General features: G+C 42.7%; 1 protein-coding gene across 1 annotated transcript; it reads left to right on the top strand.

Annotated features, from left to right (window-relative positions):
• Positions 1-474: 474 nt before the first annotated feature.
• On the top strand, positions 475-21,675 carry klf13 (Kruppel like factor 13). The gene is made up of 2 exons (XM_074677300.1): positions 475-1,468; positions 15,321-21,675. The coding sequence occupies exons 1-2, from the start codon at positions 991-993 to the stop codon at positions 15,635-15,637; spliced, it is 795 nt and encodes a 264-aa protein (XP_074533401.1). The 5' UTR covers positions 475-990; the 3' UTR covers positions 15,638-21,675.
• Positions 21,676-21,982: the final 307 nt, after the last annotated feature.

The raw sequence follows: 21,982 nt of genomic DNA, 5'->3' as shown, positions 1-21,982 counted from the left end.
TTCAAAGTATCAGGGACATCTTGCTGGTGATGAAGTGGAGCTTAGTGCTGAAAAGACAACCCACTTGGTCCTATGTTTTTTTTTTGTTGTTGTTGTTGTGACGTGTGTGCTTTATCATTTCCTCATTTTTGGCTGTATGTTACAGAGGAAGTGGGCAATTTTATGATAAAGATTCTTAGTTTCAACTGCTATGAAACAACGACGACTGTATGTGTACATATAAAACAAAAATAATTAAAGAAACGTTTTCAAGCTTAAGCATATTTAACATGTTATTTTATCATAGTTTAATTTTGTAATTAATCGTCACAATGCAGGAACAGGAATCATTGCTGGATACAAATTAGCAAACACCTGCTCATACAAGCGGGTTGTTCTGGATCCTGCAGAACAAGACGTTCCCCCACCATTCCATCCATCCTCTCATTTAGTCGCATGTTCTCCTCCTACAGCTCCCTGCAGTACATAATGTGTCGCATGTGAGATACATCATCTGAATGCATGAAGGCAACCTGTGGTGAAACTTCCAAGTAACTCGCCTTGCCGGGTGCATTAGAGGACACGCAGCACCCAATGAATGAGCGGCTGCTCTTACGATGCTGCCGAGCGCTGCCGGTCGACACGCCCCCAGCATGGATACAACCAGCAGGAACAGGCGCTCAGGAGACACACTCACTATGCTGGAGAGTGTTTGGAGCCGCGATGGGAGTTAACACATCCAAGTTTGTAGAGGTCCTGTTACCAGCGTCGTTGCACTAAACAAAGACATTGGGTTTGTTTTGCTTTCTACCCGTGTGTCTGAGGGGGCTTGTCTGCGTTTTTGTCCGAGGCGTTTCTCTCACAGGATGTTGATGATATTGGAAAGCCGGGTAAGATCATAAAGTCAGTTCTCTCTGATGAGAACCACCTCCTCCTCTCCTCACCACACAAAGGGAACCACGGAACAACTACTTTTTTTTTCCTCACACGCCATCATTTGATTTTTTCTGAATGTCATTAAGGAGCAGAGGGGGCTGTTTCAAAGACAAAATGGATCACTTTGCAGCCGAGTGCCTTGTTTCAATGTCCAGTCGTGCAATTGTTCACGCGCCTAAAGGGAATAGGGAGATTAAACCAGAAACCCCGTCCTCCCCCAAGAACGGAGATGAAATTAAAGAGCCTTTGGTGAAAGATAACTCCTCTCTTTTTGTGGTGGCAAGGATTCTGGCGGATTTTAACCAGCAGACTCCCAACAATGTTGCCGAGCAGGCAAAAATAAAGGATGAGAGCATGCCGGACCTCATAGATGATGGAAACTCTGCCACACCTACCACCATCTCCGATCCTTCGCTCAAACAAAGAGGCAAAAGATCGCGAGGTCGAACTGAGCAAGAATCACCTCAGAAAAAGCACAAATGCCACTATACAGGTTGTGAAAAAGTTTATGGCAAATCATCCCACCTCAAAGCCCACCTAAGGACACACACAGGTCAGTTTCATTGGATGCAAATGTTTGTTGCTTTGAACATGACTTATTGTAGCCTTTATGACAACGCCTTGGATTATTAAAACTGAGAAAACTCTTAAGAAGTGCGGTTTTGTCAGAATGATTTATAGGAGGGGAATGACTAGTCTACTGTGTTTCATCGAGTTATGGGTATGAATAGTCACGGATCCTCCTTAAAATGGAAATATTTGGCGCATAAAGTGCAGCTAAGGTCAGATTTGGTGCATGGTTTAATTATTTTATTCTTCCTGCAAGTTCTGTGAACTTTGTGAGATGTCCTCATAATTTCGGGGGAGGGAGGGAGTCTAAAATAGTGCCACTCCCACTCAAGTCCGCGAGCTTTGTCGCTGCTTTCCTCTTGCTCCCCCCTCGCCTGCATTGAACTGTGTGTGGGCCTGCCGGTCGAAACTGCTGTAAAATACCACACAAATACACATTAACTAGACTTACACTTGCATTCTTTTTGTGATCGCGATTAATAAAAACCCTAGTTAGATTATTTCACAGCGACATGAAAAAGAACAGAACCGACCCAAACGCGTAAAGGGCGCATCGCGAAACAAGTCAAGAATGCACTAAAAAGGACCTTGAAAAAGTTTTGTTGATCGCTTCGGTAAGCTCCGTTTACCATAACACTGACTGCAGGATGAGACGCTTTCAAACGTGCTCCACATTAGCGCTGCGTTTCGTTTGTCTCTCCTAACGCGCCATACCTCCATGTTTGCTCTGAGCATTCCGCAGAATCGGTTACAGAAAAGAGGGGGAAAAGATGTAGATCGACTCAAATTGGGGGGTTGATAAGAGACGTGCAGTCCCCTGTCTGCCCAAAGCCCTTTGTTATGATGTGCCACACCCCCGCTAGACAGACTGCCAGCTGATCTGGCCAGCAACAGACTCAGCTAGCTGAGCCTAGACCGAGGAGCTTCTCCTCCCCTCTCTGCTCTGTAGACTGCAGCTCATGCACACCCCCTCTCTTCCTACTGATATATCCTGCTTTCTTCACTCACATGCATGCAACAACAGCCAAACACAGCTATCAGGGTCACATGATGAACGTCTCATGTTGACCCCCTTCTAATAAACACAAACAGTGAGAAATACAATACTTCAGAAAAACATCTCTCAGAAGTCCACATCTGTGTAATACTGACTTGACATTGAGCCCCCTTGTTTGCACATCTCACCCCTTATTTTGGCTAATATTCAAACAAGAGACTCTATCTGACCTATTATTTCTTTCCTGTCTTTCCATCTGAGTCTATGTTTCTCCTTCAAATTACATAATCCATCATTCCACAGATAAATTGCATATGTATGCCATTTTTGACCAGAATCAAAGCATATCTAAAAAGGAAATATTAAACATGCACATTATTGTATATAGATTATTGTTATGAACATTTGCGCTGTCTCTCTATGGGAGCTGCAGCTTTGTGCTGTGCTGCAGGCTTTGTCAAAATCAGGCTTAGCCACTCAGACTGTTTTGACATTTGGATAAAGCCTCATAACTCTCCATGATCTTTGTTCAGATAACTTCCTTAAAGGAATCAAATGCCTGTGTGTCCTGTACTGTGGGTTTTAGTGCAGGTTTATTTGTGAGTATCAGCCCTGCCTTTGTCTCTGCCTGCAGCCTTTTCTTTCTTTTGGGAAATATTCTGTTTGTCTGGCTTTCTGATTGGTCTGTGTCCTTTAATTTCTGGTAAAGAGGACATTTTCTGCTTATTTGATTGGTTAGTCATGGAACGTGAGTCATCTCAGTCCAGCTGCCTTGTGTCAGCCAAACTTGCAGCAGCGCCCTCAGAGAGCACAGTGTGTGCTTCCCTTTAGCCTCGGCTGTGTGTTTTTAGTGTGCCGTTACTGCTCCGTATTAGCCCTGCCCTTGTCTCTTTGCCTATTAAGCATTTCCCTTTGCCTGCCGTTCTGTTTGCATATGCCCCAGTATCTGGCTTCACGATTGGTTTGTGTCCCATAAATTCTGGTAATAATGGCTCAGTCTGCTTATTTGATTGGATAGTCCCAGAATGTGGGTCATCTGAGTTCACCCTGGCTGCCTCAGCCAACCTTGCAGTGCTTTCATAGAGCCAGACTCTCGCAGTGTGCTTCCCTTCAGCCCCTACTAGCAGAGTCAGGAGAGAATGGATTCCAACCCAGTCAGTCCCAGCCAAACACCGCTATCTAATTGAGGGGGGGAACACTGTTATAGACACCAAACAAAGAGCCAGGGACTCGGTGTCCTTACTTGACTCCTGTAACGCCCATGCGTCATCATCCCAGATTCTGCAATGTGTGTGTGTGAGATTTTTCAGTGCAGAAGAGCTGAAATATGAGCCATGTTGTATTTTATGCCATGTCTGCAGCACAGAAAATCCAACCCATAAACAAATTTAGATAAACTTCATTAATAGGTAATTTATGAAGAGAAGCATCAATTCTTATGTCAAGGCAAGCAAGAATTTGAAGACATTTTTCTCTTTTCTTCTATGATGTTAGATATTCATTTTTCATTTCATGAGCTTTAGAATGAGTATATTGTATTGCTGCCTTTGGAAAATCCTGAAAGACTGCAAGTGTTTCATAATTCACTAAATTACCATTTTTTTAATGAAGATTCCTAAAGATTGAATGGACAGGGTTTTTACAATCCCTGTGCCTTGATTTGTTACCATTTCCTTAAATTCAATGAATTCTAGTTTATTTACAGTGCAGAAAAAATGCATTTAACAGCTATGTGATCTGCTGCCAACACTTACAGTACTGCTCACACACTTCACTGCAAACACTTAACGTCAGGAATTATGTAATCTCTAAAATCAGATATCTGCAGACATTTACAGGATTTGTTAGCCAGTATCTGAATACATTCTCTGTAGCAATGCTAGCTAGCATTTTGGCAAGTGCTGCCCAGAGAGCAAAAGAGGCCGATTGCCTTAATATGATATGGTTCCAAAACCTGTATACCATCATCTGGTGAAGATTTTGCTTTTTGTGAATCTCAAAAACTGTATGTTAGATGAAGCTAACAATCCCATTGTTTGCATGTGCACACAACATTAGCTCAGTTAATATCTTTCAGGTTGCTAGTTTGATGGAAAACATTAGCCAGACCATGAAAGGCAACAATTTTCTCATCAAAATTCTCAGTAGCTCAATGCTAGCTAACTTGTAAGTCATTAATTGGTCTATCCATTCACATTTAATGTTCTTTTGTGATGCTATTTGCAAAATGTACAAAATGTACCAACAGAGCCCATCCAAACTCTCCGTACCACCATGTATAAATAGTTAGCTTACCTCGAAACCCCCTTACAATTGCTTGTGCAGTCTTAACAGGTTGTTGCAAACATAGTAGATGTAAGGGAAAACATAAAATTATAGTTTCATACTTGCAGTAGCCCAGTTTGTAGTTCAGGGAGGCAACCAAAGACGACAACGGTTTAGGGTAAAACGCAAAAGTTTTGTTCCATTTTGGTTTTGCGTTAACGCGCCAACAGTGTTTTAGCCAACCTGAAACGCAAACTTTTGAAAACAGTCCTTCCAATTGAATTTTTCTGTAATGCTGCTGACACTGCTATCATGGAAACAGTAAGCCGCGCTTTCAGTGGCTGACATCACGCTCCGCTTCACACGAGCACATACATCAGGACATCAGTACCATTGTTATGATCCTCGTGGACTACTGTGTTGTGCTTGAATCTGCCAACAAAATGTACACCTCTTGCTCCACTTCTGCACTTAGTAGTTGCCAATACACCAGATGATTCTCTCAATTCTTCTTCCGTGGAGATCTCCCAAAAGCAGCTTCTGGACAAGACAGTTTTAGCACCAACTATAGGCCTGGCATGCTTACTACAGCATTTTCAGCCCCTCTTGTAAATGCAATTTTTTTTCACTGCGTTTTCGGATGAAACATTGTGTAGACAGAACCTCAATCATCCCTTGATGTGCCACTATGGACTTGATGCACCATATCACTCTCAAATATCTCATCATTTCAGACAAAGTCTTTAACCATGCCTGAATCATCACTCTATATTTTCAAGATATATTTTACAGATGTTTATGCTTTTATTCAGACGAGATAGGACAGCAGACAGAGCAGGAAATCAGTAGAGGGAGTGGGAAGTTACAAATGGGAAAAGGGCTACCAATTGGAAACAAACCTGGACCATCCACTTGAGAGCTTGTAGCCTCTGCACATCGGGTGCACAACTTAACCTCAAGGCCAAACTGGTGCCCCTCTGATGTAACTCTAAGAATGAAGGCGCACAATGTCATTCCTGTGGTCATCAGCGTAGGCAGAGGGCAGGTGAGAGGTTAACACAGTTGTCTTCCCTGACATCGTATTAACAGGGACACCTGTTTGTCGCAGACAGGAGGTGACATATTGAACTGAGTTTGATGGTCAGGAATCCATCATGGTTTTAAGAGTCTACGATTACCAAGCAGCTTTGTCTGAGCTCTTAGTGTTGGAGGTGGAGCTCCAAAGGGACACACATACAGATCCTGTAGTGCGGAAAATTCAGTCATGTAACACAAATGTGCAGATAACCTCAGTTATAAATGGAACAGATGAAGGATACATGGCACTTTTTAAGAGTCCATCTCAGCCCCCCCACCCCCCAAACTTCATTCCTTTCTAACTCTTTGTCTTAAGAGGCACAACAGGCTTTTAACAATGAGGACCCTCTTTTCTGAGAGGTGTGCTGTGTTGCTGTGTTGGAAAGAGTACATGGTGTCCTCTGTGAAGCCTCATTACTCTGCTCTGGTCATGTCATGCACACTGCCATATCCAAAGGAGAGATGGCCCCTGACAAGCTCATTACAAGTCATGTCTTCTTCAGAATGAACAGCCTGGGCCGTCTGTGCCCCCCACAGCTGGGACTCACAAAAGGCCATCTTGTCAGTGTTCGAGACCTATTTGAAACCATTTTAAATCACAGGGAGGAACAGGGTCAATGTATCTCACAGACAAAGAGCCTAATAACATATTTTACAGTTGGGTTGAGGTTTTGTTTTGACCTCCTTTGTGTTCTGCTAGGGGTACCTCAATACTGTGAGATGGTCCCAAACCCCTGTCCTGAAAAATAACTGTCCCCACCTGGCAGCACTGTGGACCGTCATATAGACCCATTTACTCATGCAAACCTTGTATTTTCAGCCAAATAGCTGCAGTTAATGACCTTTCTTTTTTCAAATGTGAAATTATCCCAAATTCCACATGGAAAAAGAAACATTAGTCACCTTTTATATATACGGTGTGTCTGCCAGTGGTTTTATATTTGGCAGTGCTGCTACACAGAGTGCCCAGTGTTCCCGTGTGGCTGGTGGCAGTGATGAGGTAGCAGGGAGGAGATGGGGTTTCCTGCTCCTGCTGAATCTGACCCTGGCACAGCCGTGGATAAAAGTTGTACTGGGGCACAAAAGGTCAGTGTGTCTCTCTGCCACGTGGCAGGATTTCCAGCCCCCACCCAGTTAAGCTGCATTTCTTCTGATGTTTTGTAAAAGTAACAACGACAGTTCCCATTTGACCCCATTTAGTGACATAACAGATAAAATCTGTTAGTCACACTAACGGTTTGTCTGTTGGACAGTCTGACACTTTGATGTGGACAAAGATATTTCCACAATTACGAGACGGATTGCTAGAAAAATCTATTAGTGTAGTCCAAAGAGGGTGCATCTCTTTGACTTTCAGCCTTACAACACAAGATTTTAAAACTTTTATTCAAAAATCTACAACAAGATCTACTTGATGCACGGTCAGCAAAACCTCTTCATAGGCTTCATGATTCCCAGGCAGCTTTGTTACGAGTTTTGTGTCATAGTGATGGTAATAACCCTGATATTACGAGGTTTATATTTCTGAGGACAGTATCTCCACAACCAACTGATGCATGGTTACATTTTAAAAGAGATTTTTTATTTGTAGCTCTCTGTAAGAATAAACCATTTTCACAGCAGCTGACTTACTCTGACCTAATGCTCAGGGTAGAAAGCTCTGGAAGCCTACAGGAGGAGTATCCAGGAGGCTAAGAACCATTATCATTTTGTAGGATGAAAATGAACTATAAAGACAACAAACAGTAAAAACACAGAGTAACACCCACCTGTATTGTGTAATTAAAATGATTTATTTTAAAAGATATCTAAAAATCAATGACAGCCAACGTTACTGTTCAGATGATTTCTAGCTCCATTAACAGTTAGCTATGAAATGCTGAAAGCACATTTGACTGTTTGGGAGTCCAAAAATCAGGAAACAGGTCATTCAATGAGCTAATGTAATACTAGCGAGGAGTTTTGCTGTGTAATGATAACTAAACTGTTATCACAGTGCTGTGGGTCCTACACCTGTTGTTTGGTTTATCCCCCTGATTTCACCAGATTTTTTAGTATTAACTCATTTCACACTAAGCATGTGACTTCTGTTAGTGTCAACACATTAGCATGCTGATGTTAGCATTTAGCTTCAGCACTTTCAAATTCAAGTCAAGACTAATGGAGCCATCATGATAGTGCTATGTTCCCAGTGTGGTTTCAAAAACTGCGACCAAGAAACCCTACTTTGTTTTTATTTTTTGTTTACTGAGGGAGACTTTTGCCTAAAAGCCCTCTCTCTCAATAGTATCTGTCAGGCCTCTGAAGACCATTTTAGCATTTAGATATGTGTCCATTGAAAACAGTGTACCAGATAAATCTACTTGATCTGTAGGATGTAAATAAATCCAAGCGGGGCCTCCATCTTGTCTTCTGTAATCCTCTGATGCAGGGTTACTGTTGCATGAAAGGCATCTCTAAGGCGTGTGCTGACGCACATGCTGTCCATATGCTATGCTACATGTGGACATGTACAGTTGACACTGGAATGGCATCTTCCTAATGTTGGGATATGAACAAGAGTTGACTGTGAATATGCAGCCCAGCATGCATGGTGGATTCTGAAAAGCTCTACTGGCTCGTCCCCCGTCTGTGTTGCTCTCAGTGGCCCACAGGGCTCATGTATTCTTTGGAGGAGTTCTATAAAAGCTGCTCTATGTCCCTACCAGCCCCTCCCACCCTTCTTCAGCTGGCAAAGCAAAGTAGGTGCTCGAGCGTGTTGTGTTGCGAGGCCGAGCCCTGGCCACGGCTTGAGGTGTGGTGTTGATTACCGGCAGCAGGAAGAGAGGGATATAGACCTGTGGAACAGTGAGAGTTTTCACCCCCACTGTTCAGAAACCACCAACCACATCTCGCATGCAAGGGAGGGATCTGCAGCACAAAGACGGAGAATATACAGTGCAGCAGGGTGGGGGTTGGGTCAGATACCAGGATATTCACTGTCAATGCCCTCCATTGATGTAGGTCATTTATTCAGCTACATCTGCAGCTAATCTGATTAGCGTTTAAAGGGCTGTGACCTCTGCAGCAGAGAGCACTCCTGTCAGTCAGCGCTCATCAGTCCCCATCCTGGAGGTAGACCCTGACTTTTCTTGACTGAAAGAGGAATAGCTGAAAATTGCTGTGGAGCCAATGTAAGAGGCAATGTTTTGTCTCAGCTCAGCTGTTTATGTTCCCTACAGTGCAAGGTGTGTCCCCTCTCCCTGCATGATAAATCAGACTGTGGCAGACCGCAACACACTGGGGTGTGGCCTTCAGGAACAAGATGAGTATTTTGTATAGTCTTGGGGGAAGGGTAGGATGATGATTTTTCGTGACACATGAAAACATTTCTCTTTCACACACATTATAGTGCCAGGTATTACATGGTTGACACTATCTGCAGCCTGTATCTCTTATTGCAGTGAAGTGAGACCTGTCAGGACCCAGCAGGACGATGGTTCTTTTTTTGGCTCTGGGTTGTAGGCACATCTATCTCATAAGAGCTATAGTGTCAAACTTCATCAGTGGATGAGCTGGCATCGTACTGCGTGAGTGAGAGTCATAGATGAAGAGGCATCTCTGCTCCCACCTGCTTTTTGTAGACCGAATATAAACTCCCATTGAAGGCTGCAGCTGTTGGCATGTCCTCAGTTAACCAGACTCTAAGAGGTAAAGAGACTGCCTGCAACACATCAGTCTGCAGGTTGTTTTAGCATGCACTCAAGGTTGAAACAGAGTGCCCACTTTAGCTAATTGAGCAAAATTTGATGAGCTGGTAAATGCAGACGAGCTATCCCGGCCTTCCCTTCAAAGAGTTAAAGGGATGGAGTAATGTATGGCTAAGTGTGTGCAGGAATCAGACAGTCACACTCGACCCTGCTGTTCGTCTCTGGGTGAATGTCGATAGCTCATTGCAGTGCAGACCAAGGGAAGTGAGTTACGGTTAGAACACGCAGCCTGTCCGATTGAAATGCATTACAGGAGTGCCTCTCCTGCTGGGAGCGAGGCTACTGCTATTGTTCACAACATGACAGCTATAGGCCCACAAGGGGAGGCAGGCCATTCAGCGAGAAGCAAGGTCCCCCTCAATAAAGACAAAAGAAGATTAAACATCAGAAGAGTTCTGTTTTTTTTAAAGCTTCTTCTAAGCTTAGACTTATGTTTATCTTGTACACCTGACCCAATCATCTTCTTTATGATTGTTTTATCAAAAATAAGTTGAAACCTGGAAAAGCAGCCAATTTTAAAGTCCCCTGACAAAGTTAAATACTTTAGAGGCGCTGCACTAAACGATGGGAAGGTTTAGATTTTTGCTTACAAGTAATGTCAGCTAGAAAGTGATTGAATGCTAGCTTAGCCGCCATCGAAGCAGCAGGTTACCGTATGCTAAAAGAAGATCCCTCTAGATGTTTGTCCTCTGTTGCCATTTCAGCAGCTGATCAATCTTGAAACTGTGACCATATAACAGTTGTTTCAACATTCATTCAACGGAAAATCTGGGGCACAGCAGTGCAACACAATAACAACATTTGAGCCTCTGTTCCTGAGTGAGACATCACAGGAAAATAGCCACCATGTGGTAAACAGAGCCCTTGAGAGAGTTGTTTTCATGGTTACTCCTCTTCTTCAGACTTAGATCATTTTTATGTGGACAAATAGCCACGTAAGCAGTTCCTCTGATCTCAAACGTTGACTTTTGTTATTTTTGAACAGACCGCAGACCTTTGTAAGCCTTTGTTGTTATTTTTGCATATACTGCTGTGAGAACAACCAAAAGTGGAGCAGCAGAAGCCTCAGTTAGTGTTTATCCTGGTATGATGGGATATTGCGTGCAGCAGTAAGGTCTGGGTATGGTTGGGTTTGCCCTGATGAACAGCCCGTAGTCATTTTAGTATTATCTAAAATCCCATGAATGGTCGTCTGCTTGCTCTTTGCTGGTAACAGGTCATAGTCTGTTGTAAACATGAGACCAAATTACAGGATTGTGCTGAGCCCTGCCACTGGAGTAAGTGGTGCCACGCTCATCTCATGTTGCCGAGCTGACTGTGCCTTTAAGCTAGCGCTGAATTGAGGTATAGCTCTGACTTTAATGAGCTGTGATCTGCAGTGCGACTTTGGTGGTACTGAGCTGGGTGCTTGTGAATTTTCCATGCATGTCAAGTGTGCAGCTTGTGTTTGTTCTGATCCCTGCAAATCTTCCTATTTCCTGTTCTGGTTCTCACTGTGCAGATGGGGCAAAGTGAACTTCAAGGAGACCTCTGATGCACCCATATGAGCTCAGTTTTGTCACCCCTTCTCACCCTGAAGAACTATTTACTCTAGCTCTCTCTTGGCACACTCACATGCAGCTTTCAGCAGTACACAGAGTGAATTTGGCCTTTGCCTGAGGACACACCAGGAATGTTATCTACTCTTGTTTGAAATGCGGGTATCTGGAGCAGGTGACCGAGTCGAGTTCCTGTGCCGCTGCTCACGTCAAAAATGAGATTTGATCTCGCCAGCACCGACAGCATCTCTTACACCCTAAGAGAGCAGCTCAGACTCCATTTCTTTGAACAGTTTCTGCTGAAAGCAAGGAGCCAAACTTCTTAGATATGAATGAGCGAAGGATGAGTGAGAAAAGCAGAGATGAGCTGTTTATTTACTGACCCAGTGGCCTCAGAGAGAACAGTTATATAACAGGAGTACCTGTGACATAATCACATTTCCTTGGAGGGGGAACACTAGCGCTTAGTAGAGGTACAGTTTGTGTGCATGATGTAACTCACTTAACGGGTAACTGGGTCACTGTGTTCGTTAGGGGAAAAGCTTCCCTTATTACCCGTCCCCCCCTCGCCCGATGCAGCTGACACATTCTGAGAAACACAAACCACACCTTCGATCTGGACGCTGCCAGAGACAGGCGAGCCAATCGGAGGTGCGTGGCGTCATGAGCAGCACTGTTCCCCTGCTGTGACAGAAGTGGAGCTGGATGCAATGAGAGCAGAGTGAAGGGAGTAGCTTGCAGCATTTCTCTTTCAGCAGAGATGCTGAGTAATAGCTGCAGTCTCCTGAAATATCTCGCAGAGTGACATCCTCCTACCATGCAGGGTGATGGCCCCTATTATCATCTTTTCCACTCTGGATCAAAGTGTCTGCTCCTTAAATCTCCCCTCTGTTCGCAGAAATTGTTTTTCTCCCTGCAACCACAAGCAGCAAATGATAAACGGGGCACTGTAATTTTTTGGGATTCTTTAAAATCTGACATTAAAGCAGCAGGGCTTTAAATCCATATTCATATTGCTGACCCAAATGCCAAAGCAGGTTAGCGGGAGGTGAAAACAGGCAGTGTTCCTCTTAATTCTGCATTTCTTAGAAGTCACAGAGCTCTAAATAATTTGCCGCGTCCCGGTGAGTTGCTGTTGGATACCTGATGCTTCCACTATGACTGCATTACTGTATCAGCGCAGTCAGACTTGATATCTCAGCCCCGCTCTCTGGTGTCTGGTTAAATATTAATGTTGTTGGATCCGTTACACTAGTTTTTGAGCGTTAAGCAGCCCGCAGAGCTAAGCTCTACTTTTTAGTGAATAACTCATTTTGCAGTGCCAGGAGGCAGCACAGGCTGCTTCTCTGGCTACCACGAGGTATGAAATTAGATTATCAGGAGTCTTTTTAATAATTATCTGGAGTCTTTCAACTTCACTTCCTCAGAGGTTGAACTGCCTTTTCTTTAGGGTGTAATCCAAGATGTAAACAGGGTCCAACAACCACAACCTTGTTTTTTATGAAGCGAGCACCTCACAGGACAGGTGGTTTGTTTCTTTGTGCACTAGCCTTAGAATCAGTTGGGGATTGCCGGGGTATATTTGGAAAGGGGACTCTGTGTGTGAATGCAAATGATTACATGTCAGTTACAGAGTTTACATACGCTTAGCCCTGCATGGGCCTGTAGGAGCCATTGAGGGCAGGGCAGACTGAGTTTGTCTGGAGCTGAGGTGAGGCGTCAGAGGCAGGAACACAGACCGGGCTGTCTAGACTTGCTCTGTCTGTCTGCATGTTTTGTAACCATGCAGTATATGAGGGAGGTGGGGGTGGGGGTGGGGGATGCAGACTAGTATTGCACTCAGTTCTTGTTTTTTGAGACTCACTGGCATCAGGTAGCATGTGAGTGTTTCATGAAGGGCTCTGTTTCTATTGTAGCCTCGAGGGAAAACACAGAACAAAGACCGCATTTCCTGGTCTATTCTCACTTGTCATGCCACCCATAAACATTCACGCATCTTCTGCTCCTTTCCATACCCCGAATCCTCCTCCTCGCACATGCTGATAGATTATTCATATTCCCAAGAAAGAAGCACAGCATTTAAAGAATCGTCTCTGTCCTTCTGTATTGCACAGCAATGTCATGCTGGTAAAATTAGAAGCTGGATGTGGCTATTGTCAGGCAGAAACTCACTGAAATGGAAGTAAACGGAATACAGTAATAGACATAGTGGCCAGGGGACACAGAAAGCAGCGTTCAGGCTCTATGCACACTTTTTCCACATCAGAATAGAGGAAAACCACAAGATATATAGAACCATCTGGCTTTGAGCAGATTTGTGTCAAAGCCCACTTTTATTGCCTGATGGAAGGGGGAAGGGTGTAATTTTCCCATGCGCAGAGTCACAGATAGTTGCATGTTGGAAAATGGGCTGGGTAACCGTTGTGAGTGTGATTAGCATCTGGAGCTAAGATAATTAAGCAGTGTGTGCGTCTTCAGCACAGCACTCACTTTTTAGAAGATTTACCACAAGTCCCATGGTCCACCTATCCCGCCTTTTCAGACTTTTTGTGACGGAGATGTCTCCTTGCGGTTTTGATATCCTTCCCCATACTGACCCATAAGACTTTGCAGTAACTTGTGATTAATTTTCCTCGATGACTCAGAGTCTGCCAACTGCACACGCTTGTTCAGAAGGCCTACTTTTCTGCCTCTAAAAATGTCTTGTAGTCGTGCATGGCAGTCCTCACAACTTGTTAACCTGTAAACACCTCACGATGAGTCACGTCTCTCACTGTGGAGGGCTTTTTGCTGCATGGTGAGTGCAAGAGTGGGTAAATGCTGTGTTGGTTTGTGAATGCTACTTTCATGACTGAAAGGGCCAACAGCTAACAGGCCTACGGATAAAAAGCTCAGAAAACCTTCATGAAAGTCATGCTGTCAGTTTGGTATGAGATGCATACTTTCTCCAATAAGCCTTAAATCACATGTGCTTAATGTTTGTTACTACCATTTAACCCTGTACAACCTGACCCATCCAAACATGGCCAGAAAAATCTTATCTCTACTGGATGTTTATTAGCCCTTTTCACAAAAAATATTGCTAAATCACTTTGTTTAAGATTATTTTTTGTATAAAGTTTGACATATTTGGTGATTTCTGGAAACTTTCTTGGATATGTTTAGGTAAATAGGTATTCCTCTAATGCAGAAAATACTTATTTGTACAAATTAGTAACAATATAGATGTTACTCTACAACAAAAACGACAACAACAACCACCTTCCAGAAAATATAAGTATTTGGATGATTTCCTGATAGCAGCCACTTTGAAAAGACTAAATTACAATTTCTGCTGTCTATAGTGGAATGATAATCCTTAAGGGGGTGAAATACATTTTCTTTTACATGTCCTAAAAAGATTTTAAGAAACTATGCATCATGTCAAAGAGACAGATGTCTGTGAAACTTGTGTATTGAATATGATGTGTTTAGAATTATGGGGTTAAAGTTGGTTTTGGGCTTTGTGCCTCTCTTCAGAGGATCCACACAAATAGATATTATTTATTTCAGTGTAAACTAATCATATGTGCTACAAGTATTGAAAGTAATCTAAAAGATATTACATTTTCTTTGTGTAATGTATTTCCTGACAGCTCTGACCATCCCCTTTCATACTTCATTTAGAGACACTTGTAAACATCGGCTAAAACAGTTAAAAAAGGGATTTTAGGATTTGCAATTGGCTTTCAACAAGAGTGTGCTCATTCATCTAATCTTATTTAAGCTTAAAGTGCTTTGAAAAAGGCAAAGTGAACAAGGTTACATGTGTGAAATGTAAGAAAATTTGGCAAATTGAGCAACAAAGTTTGGACGGCATGGAGGTGGACAAGGGCAAACACTAAGTGCAGTCACCAGGAGATGAAGGCTTTAGATAAATGATGCAAATTTAGAAACATCAAAGAGCCCTGTTTAACAGCCTGGATGTCCGTTATGAATCGTTTTATTCATAAACTACATTTGATTAAGATACAGATCCATTTAGTCCCCTTCGACAGCAGCACTTCTGTTGTGGTGACTGGGCATGCTCAGCATCATTCGTCCAGCGTTTTGCTTTAGAGCTTCTATCATGTCTGCTCTTCATGAAGTAATTAATAAAACCAGGATAAGAACGTTTTTTGTTCGGCACACTTTCGATTAAACATCTCACCATCCCTCTGTGTTTTACAGGAGAACGGCCTTTCCCGTGCACCTGGCCCGACTGCAGTAAGAAGTTCGCCCGCTCTGATGAGCTGGCTCGCCACTACCGCACCCACACAGGGGAGAAGAAGTTCGGGTGCCCGCTTTGTGACAAGCGCTTCATGCGAAGCGACCACCTGATGAAACACGCTCGGCGCCACTCAGATTTCCAGCCTGGCATGCTGAAGAGGCCTCACGGCTGCAGCAGCAGCAGCACCACACGTCCCAGCTCCCTCAGCGACTACAGCCGCTCGGATGCCTCCAGCCCCACCCTCAGCCCCACCCTCAGCCCCGCCAACTCGCCTTAAACTGAAACCCAGTCGCACTTTCTGCCTCTGACCTGGGAGGCCCGTGTTTTTGTCATAACACTTGTGTTGCACAGTTGTCAGCAGCCCCCTCCTTTTGCTATTCCTGCGCTTGCTGTGGTGTACCATACTGTACATAACTGCTTATTGTAGTGCAATTACTTGTGCGATCCTAAAAGAAGGTAATGCCTTTCCCAGATGGCAATATTACATTCTGTACCATAAGTCTGTATTTTTTTAGCTTCTGATCATGGCTAGTTGTCCAATGTATGTTTGCAGTCAGCTAAACAAGTTTGGAAGAAAAAAACAGACACCCTGACAAGTCTTATCAAAACAGATTTCTGTTTTTTTTCTTTATTTCTTCCAATTTGAACGGGTGAGGAGAAGGGGTACACACACACACACACCTCAGGATTGAAGACAGTTACTATTTCTGTTATACCACAGTACTTTAACAGTACTCACATTGACTGCACAATATACTCATCACTTTACTCTGAAATTCAACAGGGGTTGAATTTTAAGCCCTTCTCAGGGATGGCCTTGTTAGCTTGAAAGAATGAACATGGAGAAGAGAAACATACAGTACATATATAGCAGCCTTACACTCAACACAATTTGCACTCTTTGTTTTTTTGTTGGTTTTCACGTTGAGGAAACTCATCCTACACTCTTACGGTCAATCATACCCATAACGCATGTTTTATCTTTTCCTTTGTGTTGTTGGGGGTCCTAATTTGATACAGATGCTGTTCATTAAGAATTTGATCCCCAAAACATCCTCTTCCAGAGAGAGAGCTGTTAACGCTCACATGAAGAGCACTGTATCATCAGCCGATGTCTCACACACAACGGATACAAAGGGACTTTAGTTGAAACAAGGTTTATCCATCTCTGAAGCACATAGGAAAAAGTACCAAAGACAGAAGTGAATGAAAGCCTTCTATTCAGTGTTTGAAGCCGCCCTTCACTGAGGCCTGAGGCTGCTGCTTGGCAGTGTCACAGGTAGAGCCAGACAGCCTGCTCACTTCCTGCCCTCCTGCCTTTTGTGGCCTCCCTGGAGGAAACAGCTGCATCCCACAAGAAGCCATTCACAGCCCACAGGATCGCTAGCATGCCATTCCCGGGGAAGTCCTCCCTGCTTCCCTCCCCCAGCCAGATCTACCTGTCCTGCCAGAGAGCAACGGCGCAGCTCAGAGCCAGCTGAATTGCGTAAGGTTGCCTAACTCGTGGGTCAAATGTAGGCCAGAGTGCTTGGTGGAGCCGGTCTTGGCCAAAGCACACAGGGAACAAAGGGGCTATCTGTGGGAGACAGGCAAGAGAGGGCAGGTCTCGATAAAAGAGGAGAGGTTTATCATGAGCAGAGCAGCACAGAGGAGGAGACACCCAGCCGCAGACATACTCTTCTCCTCCTTTTCCCACCCTCAAACTGTAGAAACTGTGAGCAGAAAAATGGCTATAATTAGCAGGTTGCTCCAACCTGCAGGGTGAGGACAAGAGTATGAACAACAGTACTACCTAGACAAGGCTAGCAGTGTGGGTGGGACTTACCCGACTCCATCCTAAGCACAGGGAGAAATCTTCCACTTCTGCATAAGAGTCAAAATTCTCAATGCCAAGGATAATATTGCTCCAAATTCACATCCATAGACTGTCGAGCAGCTGCTTTCCAACTACTCCCTTGCAACAAGGGGGAGGCTTTTGAACTGTTGTAAAAACATGTGAACCAAACAAACATATCAGCAAAGAGCAGTGCTCACCAGCCTCATGTCGTCCTGCCTGTGAAGCTCAGATGTCCCCGTGAGAAAACTCACTTGTGTGTTCTAGACAGACATGCCTCAATAAGTCAGGCAAAAGGCACAGTAAACCTTCCATGGAAACGGGCACTGCTATCAAAACTGCTGCAGCCCCGCCGGTCTGTGTTATGCCTACATTTTCTCTTAATGCTTCAGCACCATGACCAGGAATAATTTCACCCATGTACTGTTGGTCCGGTTAAACCCCTCCACACGGTTGTCATCATGCTACCTTAATGCTACCACCAATTCAACCTCCTCTTGCCCCTGCAATCCCGTGCTTCACGCTACATGCATGTTAACAAGTTCGCCTTGGAAGCGCTGAGGCTGTTCAAGGCGGTCTGGCAGGTGTAAGTTCATGAATGGCGGGCCTTGTCCCTCGTTCTCCACAGCGGCCATCTCTCTTTAAAGCTGTGAAGAATCAGCTCTGTCACAAACATCCTCCAGAAAGAAAACATCCCTTATTTAGATCCAATGCAGTAGTTTCCTTAAAACACAACAAGATGTTCAACTAGTTTCCAGGCTGGGAGGTGACACTCTGAATGCCACTGATCAGCAGCGCTTAGTGAAGGAAGCACTGAGAGGGTTTTACATTTACCATGTCTACAAGAAAACAAACTTCCTCAAACTGCTTTGGAGCAGCTTTCTATGGTCTTATCCATGACTTTGTTTTTTGTCATAGTCTATTTACGCCTCAGTTTGTAATTTTCTCTCACAGTTTTAGAAAACATCTTAGTTGCTCGTCAAGCAGGTTTCATTCAACACTTCCTAATCCATATTCTGCACATTTACCTCAGGGTCAACATCCGCAAAGCAAAGCAGATACGGGACAGTTTGTGGACTTTATTTCACATCAGTTGCTGCACAGAAATGTCTCCCAGCCCTTTCTCCACCCTCGGTGTTCCTGGGTGCTCACTGCTGGTCAGTGTCCCGCCACACTGGAAACACAGGAACGCCTCCTCTGAAGGGGCCAAGCTCCGAGGGGCCTGTAATGTCTTCACTGTCCTACAGTCCTGCTTTAAGCACTGGGCACTGTGGAGCTGTTTTTAGTGTAACACCCCTTTAAAAAACACCTTCTGACTTATAGGGTCAGTAGACTTACAGCAGGAGGCAGGAAGCTCCTACCATCTGAAATCAAACTGTGACTGTGTACAAACAACAAGCGAGTCTATCCATCCATCCAGACTGCAGCAGTGACATAAAGGCCTCCACAGGCAGAGTATCTCATTACTTTTACTCTCACTGTACCAAATCTACTTGAAGAATTCAACACAAAAGGCCATTGAACACAGTTTTGTACGTGTCCATTTTTACTGTATATGCTTTTATTGTCAAATGATTATTAACCTCTAAGGAAAAAGGTCTTTTTTAATCATTTTCCTAGATTTTTCATTGTCTTCAGGTCATTTCAGCAAACCTTCTGGACTCTATCACAGCATTATGGTTGACTGTTTTTGGCAGGCTGTTTGAAGGCGCCATATATTGTTAAAAAGAAAAGCCCCATTGATGGGGATAACCCCTTTAATCAGAAACACTTTACACTCTGTTGATGTCAGGATGCAGGTTATTTCACTCAACCTGTTATCCAAAAAGTAAGAAAAAGAAGAACAGATTGGTTTTTTGTTGTTGTTTTGAGGGTATTGGGGAAAATATTAAGAAATGGAAACTTCCTGACCTCTATGTACGACTATTTCAGATGGTTTGACTCATTTTCATTATTTAGATTCTTTTAAAAGTTTTCCATAAGAACAGAGACCACAGCATTGTGAGTTAGCAATGTAGTCATGGTAATTTTTTGTTGTTGCTTTTATTTGTCTCATATGAAATGTTAAAGCTTGTACATTATTTTTTTTCTCTCAAAAATCATACCTCTTGAAATATTTGACTTTTGTTGTACCTTCATATCTATTCAGAACATCCATCATGTAGCTTTTGTTTGCTTAATGAGTAGCACAAATAGGTGTTTTTTTTTGTTTGTTCCTACTTGAATGAAGAAGGAAGGAAAGAAAGACTTTTTTCTGTAAAAAAAAAAAAACATACAAGGAAAAAAAACACTGGGCTACATTTTGTATAATCATCCCATGTTGTCAGGGTCCTGCACATCCTTGTAAATTCAAACAGTAGTCTTTCCAGGAAATATTCAACCTTTTTTGAAAATATTACGAGTATATTTAAACCAACCTTACTGAGCTCCACACTTTGTCTTAGTTTGAACGTTTTCTATGCGTGGAATGATGTCAGCTGTAAAATATTAAGAAACTCCTTGTCAGCATTTTTTTAATCCAACTCTAGGTCTGTAATCTCAGCAAGATTACTGACTGAGACATCTGTTGAAAAAAAGACTTTAAACAACAACAAATCAGAAAAGCTAGGTTTGTAGAAAATGTAAACAGTGTACCAGTTGCTGTCTTTTTCTGCTAATGTTTAAAAATACTTCAAGGTGAACTGAGTGTTGCTGAGTATGTAAAGGACTAACATTTGATGTGTTTAAAAAGGTCATAGTAATTACGTGAATATGTCGCAGATCCGACCGTCTTAACCGAACTCTTCATGACTGATCTCAATCGAACAAGCGTGTTCGATGCTATGATGTGCCAAAAGTGTAAGAGAAACTTCATTAAGATACAAATGTGGGTAAAAAAAAGAAACACCTAGCTTCTATCAGACATTTAACAAACTTGTACAGTTTTATAAAGTGTGACATGTTTTTATGTAATGTACAGTAATATTTCTTTTCTGCTTTATGTAAACATTTTGATTGTGTAGCTTTGTTTTTATTTGGTTATTATTTAATTCTTTTTTTCTTCCTTTGTTTTTCTCGCTGTACAATACTCAAGTAATGTATGATGGCTTATTACAGGTATTTTTTGACATAAACAATCTTAATGAAAACAAATGCCCAACCATTCCAAAGGATTGAAAACTGCATTTGCTATAATTGTGCTGCTTACATTGACCCAATGCATTTTCGTAGGTTATGGATAGAAGTCTGTCTTGACTGTGAGGTTTTTACACATTGTGAGTTATGCACAAGGTACGTTTCTCATTGTCAACGTTTCCCTGGTTTGATCTCTCTACTTCTCGACAGGCTCTTTGTGGGAGGCTATGCTGGTTTGAATGAACAACATGCATGCAATACTCATTATTCGCTGATATGAAATGGTTAAAAAGTTGAAGGCAAAGAGAGCATGTTTCAAAAGCCTGCGGCTTTGTACGTCTTGGATAAAGTTTGAGAGGCAGCCATGATAGGAGAGATTGATTGTCAAGCAGTGAGAAGGAGCTTTGAGTTTCTCGCAGCTCTTAAAAAGCCCCACAGTTAAAAGTTGTTACCAAAGGCTTTGAAGGGAAAGATGAATGTTGCAGTAAATTTTGAACCTAGCCCACTTTGGGTTCAACTTTACATGCTGTAAGTGTTGATCGATGGATGTTGTGCTTAAAATGGACCTTTTCTACATCTCAACAAAGAAACTTTTGTTATTTTTGAAATAATAACTTCAATGAACAAATCCATTCAATCGTACAAGTAAATATCATAAAGAATAAAAAGACAAACAGCAGCAGATCACATCTGTCACTTGCCAGGTGGTCCTGCTTGTACTGACAGTGTGCTTTTTTTTACCAGAGCAATGCACAATGACAAAAGTTTCTTGCTCAAGCGATGGATATTTTTGACGTTAAAGGCTTTCTTTATCAGTTTCAGTTTATTGAATGACCTCCTTTCCATAACAGAGAGCCTCTCACCAGCCTCTTGGTTCTGTTTCCTGTACCTGTTAAGTCGTCAATGTACCTCCTCAGTGTAATGTCGCTCTCTGGATACCTCTGTGCGTTTCCTCTCTGCCCATCACCATCAGTTGCCTGTTGTAGTGACTCCATGGTGCTGCCTCCCCTCTCAGCACCAATATAATCTAATCTGTAAATAACTCTTGACTCAGCTATGGCCAGTACATCTAATGACCTCACTCTAACCCTTCAGGTGTCATTTTTTTCTCTCTCAGCAAACCAAAATCACTACATTCAAGTATTACAGTTGTACAGTTCCTCGGACTCTACACACATTCAATGTGCTGGTCTTAGCTGCTCTGCTGTACCTTTTTATGGCATTATTTTTTACATGTTAGACAATATATTGTGACCATGTCCTATGCAAATATGAAAAATAACAGATTGTTGAATAATGTATGTTGTCATAACTTGTATGCATGAAATAGTGAAGTTTACATTTGGAAATAAATTCATAAAATAATCAGCTACAAAATCTTTCGTGCTCATTTCCTTTGCTGCAAATGTAAAAACATGTTTAAAGTCTCAGTTTCAGGAGATAACACATTTTGAGTTTGACCCACTGACAGATGCTAAAAAAGGCTGAAGGTATGAGACGACTGAAATGATGGGGCAGCATTGTTAAAAGTCAACATATCAGTTGGTGAGCTCCAAGCTGTGGTGATAAGCTAGCTGTTTACTCTTGATGCTATTTTTTAAGCTAAGTGAATGAGCTGCTGGTTTCAGCCTTGAGGTTATTTTTTGAGGCATTAAGATATGCAAACACTCAGCA

This window comes from Halichoeres trimaculatus, unplaced genomic scaffold, assembly GCF_033239565.1.
Source record: "Halichoeres trimaculatus isolate MK-OKI-2021-1 unplaced genomic scaffold, fHalTri1.1 fHalTri1_scaffold_10, whole genome shotgun sequence".
NCBI classification, from domain to species: Eukaryota; Metazoa; Chordata; class Actinopteri; order Labriformes; family Labridae; genus Halichoeres; species Halichoeres trimaculatus.
Note: the sequence above shows the minus strand (reverse complement) of the source record. Positions and strands in the feature narration are given on the sequence as shown.

Excerpts from the sequence above, each read along its gene's own strand:
- klf13 (XM_074677300.1), top strand. The coding sequence starts at position 991 with ATGTCATTAAGGAGCAGAGGGGGCTGTTTCAAAGACAAAATGGATCAC. Across the intron at positions 1,469-15,320 it reads CCACCTAAGGACACACACAG|GAGAACGGCCTTTCCCGTGC; the intron begins GTCAGTTTCATT and ends TGTGTTTTACAG.